The sequence below is a fragment of the Ziziphus jujuba genome, chromosome 12, assembly GCF_031755915.1.
Source record: "Ziziphus jujuba cultivar Dongzao chromosome 12, ASM3175591v1".
NCBI classification, from domain to species: Eukaryota; Viridiplantae; Streptophyta; class Magnoliopsida; order Rosales; family Rhamnaceae; genus Ziziphus; species Ziziphus jujuba.
In genome coordinates, this window is record NC_083390.1 from 17,936,889 (window position 1) to 17,947,076 (window position 10,188).

General features: G+C 30.6%; 1 protein-coding gene across 1 annotated transcript; it reads left to right on the forward strand.

The window, feature by feature from the left end:
• Positions 1 to 6,099: 6,099 nt before the first annotated feature.
• On the forward strand, positions 6,100 to 8,933 carry LOC107429200 (G-type lectin S-receptor-like serine/threonine-protein kinase LECRK2). The gene is made up of 2 exons (XM_060813157.1): positions 6,100 to 6,746; positions 7,166 to 8,933. Exons 1-2 carry the CDS (start codon positions 6,141 to 6,143, stop codon positions 8,903 to 8,905), a joined length of 2,346 nt encoding a protein of 781 aa, XP_060669140.1. The 5' UTR covers positions 6,100 to 6,140; the 3' UTR covers positions 8,906 to 8,933.
• Positions 8,934 to 10,188: the final 1,255 nt, after the last annotated feature.

Genomic DNA, 10,188 nt, shown 5'->3' on the forward strand with positions numbered 1-10,188 from the left:
AATAAAAATAATCATAAATAATAATAATAATAATAAATACAATGGTAATTGCAATAATGATGATGATGATGATAATAATAATAATAACAATAAGAAGAAGAAGAAGAAGCAAAACAATGACAAATAATTATGATAATAATAATAATAAATAAATAATAACAATAACAATATTAGTAACAATAATAATAATAATCACAATAATTAAAAATAACAATTACGATAATAATTAACAATAATATCAATGATAAATGATGATAATAATAATAATAACAACAATGATATTAATAACAATAACAATGATAAATAGTAATAATAACAAAAAGTCATTGATGACAGATAATAATAATCCCATGACAATTAATAATTTCAATAATAATAATAGTAATAATAATAATAACAACAACAACAAATAAAAATAATAATAGAAATTATAATCACAAATAGATAAGATAAAATAAAATAAAGTAAAACAACATTTTAAAATTTATAAATATACTACGAAATATGCACACTTGTATGTAGTGGAGACACATACGATACCATATAACATACTAATACACAATCCTATATATCAGCTGTCGCAAGTACACTGTAACTAATATGGTCTGAGGTAATTGCCTAAAATGGTCATCCTACCCCCTAGACTTGTAGGCAGTAGAATTACGAAGCTAAGTTATTCATGGGCTGAATTGGATTGTTGTCCCTATATAGTGTGGTATATACAAACATAATATAATATATATATACACACACACACACACATATATATATATATATATATGAAAAAGATATTTGATGCACCATATGATATACTAATGGTGCCAGACAGTATCCGACATTCTACTTATGCTGTTAAAGAATGCATTGACTACATGCATTTAGCTATTTAGCTACAAAATTAGTGTGTTGCTAAATGTTTTGAGAACATATATTGTGTATTATTAGAAGCTAATAATTTTAACCACGTGTTGATAGAAAACATACTCAAGGATGTTGTTAAATCCTATTAGCAACATGCAAGGCATGTTGTTGATTTATATTTTTGTTGTATTGTAAGTGACATGAGATTTTAACATTTTTTTTAAATTTTTAGATTAAAATTTTAATATTTCTTAAATATGAATAAGTAAATCCTTTAAATAATACATGTGACTGAATATAAGCAAATAATATAATGATAAATATCGCTTGGTAAAGCTCTTTGTCGAGTCATTAGTATATCTAGTATTATTTAAGAAGTAATACATCAATTTATTTCATTATTTTGGTGAACATTTAGGTACTTTAACATTTCTCTTTCTATAATATGTCGAGTACTAATAGAAAGGTTTTGGAAAGTTACCAAGTTTTAAGGATTACTTGTATTTTTTGAAAATTCTGGATTTAGTTTTTTGATGGTTTGTGAAAATAGATTGTTCGTGGAATTCATACATAAAAATAAACAAATAAATTCTTATTTCAATTTTTTATTTTTACTTTTAGTGGTTTAATCTTTGTTTTCTAAGGAATAAGGAATAAGAGAGGGGAGAAAGAAAGGATTCTACCCAATGAGTCTCTTCCTTCCATATGCAATAATTTCGCGATATTCTAAAGCAGTTTTAGTTGCTCTATCTTCTAAACAATTAAATGAAATTCAGAATAATAGAAGCCATAAAATAAAATGCCCAAAATTTCCATGAATTTTGAGGACCGCTGGCTGATTGTTCCAGTCAAGGCGTGTATGTCCATAACTAATATTAAGCATAAATAACTCCAAAATGCAATTAAATGCAGTGAGATCTTTTACGATGTATGATTAGAAATTGGAATGTTGAATTTGAATTTCAATGTAAACCCTTTTACAATCTCAATTACTATCCTTCAAATCAAGTCTTTCCATGCTATGTATATGATGAAGAAATTTCAAAGGACCCGCCGGCTGATGAGGAACAAAATTTGTTATGGGGTCGTTTTAAATATTTTCTTATATTTGAAAAACTATATCAATATATTGTTGAATATATTGTTTATCTTCTTTTTGATAAAAATATATTGTTTAATTATAGAATATAATTTCAGATAATATTTCTTTTTTAATAAAGAAAAGATATGCATCTTTTAATTTTGGGACCAAAAAAAAAAATTTATAATAAGAGATGTGAAACCACAAAATGAATTGGAGTATGAGATGTAAAATCATAAAATGATAATTGGAGTACCCATGAAATTAAGTTGTGTTCGGTTATTAATATTTCGTTGTACTACACTACATCATGTACAATCATTAAATACAATTGTTTTCTTCGTGCATGTTTTCCAAAGTCGATCTTTTTATTTTTATTTTTATTTTTTTTATAATGTTTCTGTAAGCAAATCTATTTTATTGAGTTAACCAGAAGTTTATCAGAATAGGGTTTTATGTACAAGCAACCTAAAGTACTTTTAGTTTTTCTTTTTTGACTAATTGTTTAAATTAATAAAGTTTTTAAGTAGGCATAATATAATAAGTAGATATTAAAACATATATACTAACAAAAAGTTTATTACAGTGTAACTTTTTTTTTCAATTTTTTTCTTTAAGAAACTAAACGTAGAAAACTAAAAAAATAAGGATCAATTCTTTGCTTGTTTTGTTGTAAGCTATGAAATTATGAAATTACAAGTAATTATCGCTTTCATCATGTTAAAAAAAAAAAAAAAAAAACCCAAACATACAACAGAGACAGATAAAGGATTTGGGTTCAAACTAAAAAACCAATGTTCCAATCACATCCAAGTTCATTCAAAATATTGATACAAAGATTCTACTTTTGTCCAATTGAAGGCGAAACGATAATACAACATTCAATATAATATAAAGAGATGAAAAAATATGCTTCAATATTGTAAACAAACTATGATGAAGGTTTCACTTGCTTGGAACCTTACATTGTCAGATAATTGTGAGGAGAAACAACAACCCAGCTGGAGACGGAGGACAGAAGAAATAGCATTTGGGATTGTAAAAGGACTCATTTATTTGCATGCTTTTGCTAATTAATCAAAGCCATACAAAAACACCAACAAAAAATTTAAGGGTATTTTGCAAGAAAAAATTGGGTTAAGAAATAATGTAAGAAAAGAAATAAAAAACAAATGAAAAAATAATTGAGTTTAGGTTTATGTGGCACACACAAGTCAATATGAACTCAAAAGAATATAAAGCAAAAAAATCGCTTTAAAAGTTCACACTTATTTTTTTAAATCTGTTTTGAATATAATTTGACTACTAAATTTTGGTTCAGAGGGTCAAAGTAATCCTTGATTTTTATATCATTTTCCAATTCTTAAAAAGTAAATATAGTACTTAAAATATACTAATCTTATTTAATAGAGATAAACCTTGATATTCTTGTCCCACATCCACCAAGCCATCCCTGAGAGATTGTTTAAATGAAGAAAGGCCATGGCCCACAAGCGGAGAGTGAATAAGGCATGGAATTTATCTCGTGGGCCATGGTGTTTTCCTCTGTTGCTCGAAAAATGAAACGCCGAGCCTTGCAGGTGAATATTTCCACGTTGATGAAAATGCCCTCCGAGAAGTTCGTAGGTAGAGCTGCCCCTCTTTGTCCAGGTGATCCAGCGGTCCTCGCTTCTCGGACACCCTCCTTTTCCCAAAGTCAAAGTCAAGGTGGTCCGTGGCTGCGTGTTCTACGTTGTTGCTTTTTCAATTATTTAAATCTCTAATAATATCGATGCTGAAACTTTTCTGCTTTGATGTTTTTAACAAAATTAAAAAAAAAAAAAATTGATTGTTCCAGTTAAGCCCAAAAAAAAAAAAAAAAAAAAAATTCCAATTACAATTCACATTTAAAGTCCAATTGCGGTCCCATTTTCACCATGTATAGATATATACATAAAAGGTTAATAATTTTATCTTGGCCAATAAAGTCCAGGTTGTATTGGAACGTAATGCATATATTATATGTTGCATATGTGTTAAAGTAATTCCATTTTTATTTCATTTTATAAATGATAATTAAAAACTTAATATAATGCATTCATAAAGGCATTCAATTTGATAATATTATTGATTATCTTTCAAATATATACATATATACATATATATATATATATATATATATATTCTTTTGTTCCTAATTTTAATACGTATTCTGTGTTAGATATGCATTAAAGTAGTTGCTTTTTCATTTCATTTTCTAAATGATAATTAATGTAATCTATACACAGAACCACTCAATTTAATAATATTATTAGTTATCTTCAAATTTTTTCTCTCCCTTTTTCTTTGAATTTTGATTATTAAATTTCTAATAATATTGATGCTGAAACTTTTCTTCTTGATTGTTCTAGTTAAGCCAAAAAAAAAAAGAAAAAAGAAAAAAAGAAAGAAATTCCAATTACAATTCAATTATAGTCACATTTTTCAACATGTATAACAAATCTGTTATATGATGAGAAAATTTCTCAGAACCGGCTAATGAGGAACAAAATTTATTAATGGGTCGTTTTCAATATATTATTATATTTGAAAAATTATATAATATATATTGTCTAATTTTATTTGATAAAAATACATTGTTTAATTATTTAATTGGACACCAAAAAAAAAAAAGAAAAGATATAATATGAGATGTAAAATTATACAATGAATTGGAGTATCTTTGACACTATGACACTAAAAAAAAAAGAAAAACGGATATATATTATATTGAGTTGATCGAAAGTTTGTCAGAGTAATTCTTTATTTACAACCACGTAATGTACTTTTAAGGTTTTTATTTTTATTAATTGTTTAAATTAAGTTTTTAAATTGGCATAATATATAATAAATAATTAGTAAAACATATATACTTAAAAAAAAGAGTTTATCATAATGTACTTTAAAAAAAAAAAAATTATGTTGAAGAGAAGAAATGGAGAAATATACTCCATTGTACACAAAGTATGATGAAGTTTCACTTATTTGGAACCTATTGTCAGGTAATTGGCTAAAGCTTTTGCTTATGAATCAAAGCAACAAAAAACCAACAAAAAATTAAGGTTATGTTGCAAAGTTAAAAAATTAAGATAACGAATAATTCCTCTTTTTCTTCAGGATTCCTAAGAAAGAAAAAAAAGCAAATGAAAAAAATGAGTTTGGGTTTATGTGACTTGCACAAAGCAAAGAATCACTTCAAAAATTCATATTTATTTTTGTTTTGAATATAATTTGATTCAAAATGTCAGAAGTAATTCTTGATTTTTTTATAAATATTATATTCCAATCTTTAAAAGCAAATATATGTTTATAATAAGTCCAATGTACTATATAATCTAATTTGTACTTGCAACATTTTTCTCGAACAGAGTCATAAACACGGAATGAACCTTGCCACATTGAGGAAGACTGCCAATTGACCACAAGTCAACCGGCGTGAATAGCGGATGGAAATATCAAACTCCAAGACTGGGAGGTCTTAATCTTGGCATTTGCCCCTACGGCACAAAAAGAATATCAATATTTTCACATTGACAAAAATGCCAAAGTTGTTCAAAATGTCAAAATAATCCCTTGTTTTATAGTATTTTACAACTCTGGAAGTAAATGATATGTTCAGTTTCTTATAAATTAAACAAGCACGAGGCAATATAACTCATTTACACTGGAACATTTCTTCTCAACACAGTCATAAACGAAAAAAGAAACGCCGTGCCTCTTTTTAGTCATTGCCAGTTTTCTAAACGATTAAATGTTAATAACTCAAATACAAATGCCATAAAGTTTGATATTATTATTATTCATAACTAATCAAAAAGCCACAAAAAAAAACTAAGTCCAGCTTAATACAAATCAATAAAATGTGGTTTGATTTTTGCAACACGTTTACCAACTAAATACAAATCAATTAAATGCTTTTCCAACACGTATAAGTATAATTTCCAATCTTTTTGAATGTCCTTTTTCTCAAGTTCAACCAAATACAATTCAACTAAATGCCTCCATAAAAATAATAATAAAAAAAAAAAAAAAAAAGCAGATTGAATTTTTCAACATGTGTACGTATACCATATAAATTCCAGTTTTTTGCAATTTCTTTTTTTTTTTTTTTTCTTAATAAAGTTCCCCATGCTGCAAATGATAAGCTAGTAGCTTTGTCCTTGAAATTCATTGACCATTAATGGCTATCCTTTTTCTTCTTCTTCTCCAACTTCCCCTTTCCGTTGTCGTTGCTCAAACCAACGGCAAAATAAATGTTCCAACTTCTCTGACTGCAGGAAGCAATAATTATTTATGGCTTTCACCTTCTGAAGATTTTGCATTTGGATTCCATCAGCTTGACGATGATGCCTTCGTACTTGCCATTTGGTATCACAAACTATCCGCCCAATTCACCCCAGTTTGGTATGCAAATGCAAATAAAGGTAAACCGGTTCCAAGGAATTCCAAACTCGAGCTAACTTCTGACAGTGCTCTCGTGCTAAAAAACGGTGCTCAAACATTATGGAACTCTGGAAAAACGAGTTCTGCTGAAGTAAACTATGCTGTGATGAATGATACAGGCAACTTTATGCTGTTGGATAATTTTAATAGACCCATATGGGAGAGCTTCAACTATCCCACTGATACGCTGTTGCCTTCTCAGATCATGAAGTTAGGTGGTTCTCTTTCTGCCAGAACAAGTGACACCGACTTCACACCGAGAAGATTCCAGTTTCGTTTGGCTAATAATGGTATCGCTGAGCTTATTACCATAAATTTGCCGGGAAACCAATCTTATGATACATAAGATTCCAAGGGTGATACATCGGATCCTGGTAACCAAGTTGAGCTTTGTTAGAGTTAGTGACCCGAATTCTTGTTGATCCGATCCGAAAAGCTTGCGGTGCGACCCATTTGGTGAAACTAATTTTTGGAGAAAAATTTGGGGCTCTGTGGTGGAAGCGGAGGTCTCGGGCCGATAGGCCCTTTTAAGGTGTCTTCCGTACAATATATTTTTTTGATGCTTTTGGGGTTTTTCGGCTGTAATTGGGGTTTGAGGGTATCGCGCAATTTTGCTCAACTTTGTACCAATTTTTCGATATTGGATTTGCTTCTCCCTGCCCGTGGTTTTTCCCGTCAAAGGTTTCCACGTTAATTGTGTGTTTGTCCTTCGCTTTCTTTGTTTCCGTTGCTATTTGTTTTTTCTCCCAATTCCGTAACAAGCTTGATTCGTCGGGCTTGCATGTATTGACAGAAAATGGAAGCAAAATCTTTGTTTCGAAACTGGAAAATCCAATCTCAGATCCTTTGGACTACTATATGAGAGTCACTCTTAATTTTGATGGGGCTCTTACCATAAACTCTCACTCCAAAGATCCGTCTGCTGCGAATGAAACATGGAGAACCTTAAAATCAATACCGAACAATGTATGCTGGGACGTAAATGGAGCTAGGGGAGGTGGAGTATGTGGGTTTAACAGTATATGCTCAACCCAATCTGATAGAAGGGCAAATTGCACATGCCCAAATGGTTATTCTTTGGTCAATCCAGATGATGCATATAGTGGCTGCAGACCAAATTTCTTACTGGGTTGTGATGGTAGTTCGAGGCAAATCTACCCGGAGAACCACTTCATGCAGGAGAAATCAGATGTTAATTTTCCATTTACCGATTATGAGGTGCTTAGCTCTACTGATAGGGAGAGCTGCAAAAATGAATGTTTGCATGATTGTTTTTGTGCAGCAGTCGTTTATAGCCCCTTTGCGCTCTGTTGGAAGAAGAGGCCTCCACTTTCCAATGGGAGAGTTGAATCATATACCATAACTTATATCAAAACAGCTTATAATTCGCCTCATGTAATCCCACTTCCTCCTCCAAGTCCAAAAGTCCCAGCAAAGGACAAGAACACATTGGTTATTGTGGTGTTGTCTGTACTCTTAGGCAGTTCTGTGTTGGTCATATTTGTGGGGGCAGCACGTATGGGTTTCTTTTGCATCTTCAATAGGAAGCTCCTTGCAGTTGAAATTTCTCCAAATGACACCTCTGTCGAAAGTAGATTGCGGCAATTTACCTACAAGGAGTTGACAGAGGCCACAAATGGATTTAAGGAAGAGCTAGGCAGGGGATCTTGTGGGATAGTTTACAAAGGCGAAACGAGATCAACTGGTCTGATTGCTGTCAAGATGTTAGACAGAGTTTTCGAAGACAGCGACAAAGAATTCAAAGCAGAAGTTGACATTATAAGCCAAACACATCACAAGAATCTTGTCCGCCTAGTCGGTTATTGTGATGAGAAACAACACAGGTTGCTGGTGTATGAGTTCTTGGGAAATGGCACTTTAGCAAGATTTCTATTTGGAGATCTAAAACCCAATTGGAAACAGAGGACACAAATTGCATGTGGGATCGCAAGAGGACTTGTTTACTTGCACGAGGAATGCAGGACGCAGATCATCCACTGCGACATAAAGCCTCAAAACATACTTCTGGATGAGTATTGCAATGCTCAGATTTCTGAGTTTGGATTGGCAAAGCTTTTGCTAATCAATCAAAGCCATACAAAAACAAATATCAGAGGAACAAAAGGCTACGTTGCTCCTGAATGGTTCAGGTCTGCACCCGTGTCTGTGAAGGTCGATGTGTACAGTTTTGGTGTGTTGCTGCTAGAAATCATTTGCTGTAGGAGAAATGTAGATATGGAAATTGATGAGGAAGAGAAGAGAATTTTGACAGATTGGGTTTATGACCGTTATTTGGAAGGGAAATTAGATTATCTGGTTAAAAATGACAAAGAGGCCATGGAAGATATGAAAATCGTTGAGAGATTTGTGATGGTTGCCATTTGGTGCCTCCAAGAAAACCCACATGTAAGACCCACCATGAAACAGGTTATGCTTATGCTTGAAGGAATACTTCAAGTTTCATTACCCCCAAGTCCTTGTCCCTTCAGTTCCATCAACTGATCAGACCAGAAGTTAGTCTTAAATCGACTTTTTGGTATGTCATAAAATTGTGTTCTGTTTTTGCTTTTGTTTTGTTTTGTTTTTTGTTATTTTGTTATTTTGTTATTTTGTTATTTTGTTATTGTTTTTTTATTTTATGGAAAATACCAAATAAATGGTCCTAAATTCGTGATTGTTGTAGGAACTATTCTTTATGTTTTCGGTGCTTTCAAGTGTTGCATTAAGTATTGCTCCTACTCAGAGCAGTTACCCACAAATAATAGCTCAAAAACCTTTCTCTATCTATTAGTTGTAAGGAATTTGAAATCATATGCAAGTAGATCTTGCAAAAACCCTTACCAAATAATAAATTATTGTCTGTTAACCATTTGAATTCTCTATTTAAATTTTGTTTTTCATGTTGGAATACGTGTTGGATTGATGATATATACGGTTGGCACCATATCAACTATAAAAATTCTGTTTTAAGTGTTTTTAGAGCATTTCCAAAGAATTCTTTGAAAATAAACAGCATCTTTCATATAATAAAAAGCATATTTAAACATAAAGAGTTGAATTTTTAAAACTTCTGCAACAATATTTTTTGTATCACATTTTTTATTTTTATTTTTTCAATGGATATTTATTGTTATATTTATTTCCTTCCTTTTTTTTTGTTTTTAACAATAAATATTTTTAAAATATATTAATATAATATAATGGTCTTAGAATTTGATAAGCATTAAATAATATTAATATAATATTAAAAATAAAAAGTGTTTCTGGCTCTCAAAATTTAAAGAGCCAAACTCATTCTGTATTTTAAAAAGTCAAAATACAGAGTGGGTTGAACTTATTTTTAGAAATTGGTTTTTTAAAATAAAGAAAATATAATGGATGAAGAACCCCTTGGGAATGCTCTTATACATAAAAAATAGTGTTAGCAAATGGTTGTACTTTATTGAATATTGGTCAAGCTGTCTCTCTTAAACAAAAGTGCTAAAGAGGCAAACTTCCCTATCTACTTCCTTCAAACAAAAAGTAGCTGGTATGGTGCTAGAATATTGATATAAAAACCACTGTTTCAATCACATCCAAATTCATTCTAAAATATTGATATCCACATTCTGCTTTTGTCCAATTGGAGGCGAAACGATAATATACTAGTACATTCAATGTAATATAAAGAGATAGAGAAATATGCTTCAATATTGTAAACAAAGTATGATGAAGGTTTCACTTGCATGGAACCTTACATTGTCAGGTAATTGTGAGAAGAAACAATAACCCAATTGAAAACAGAG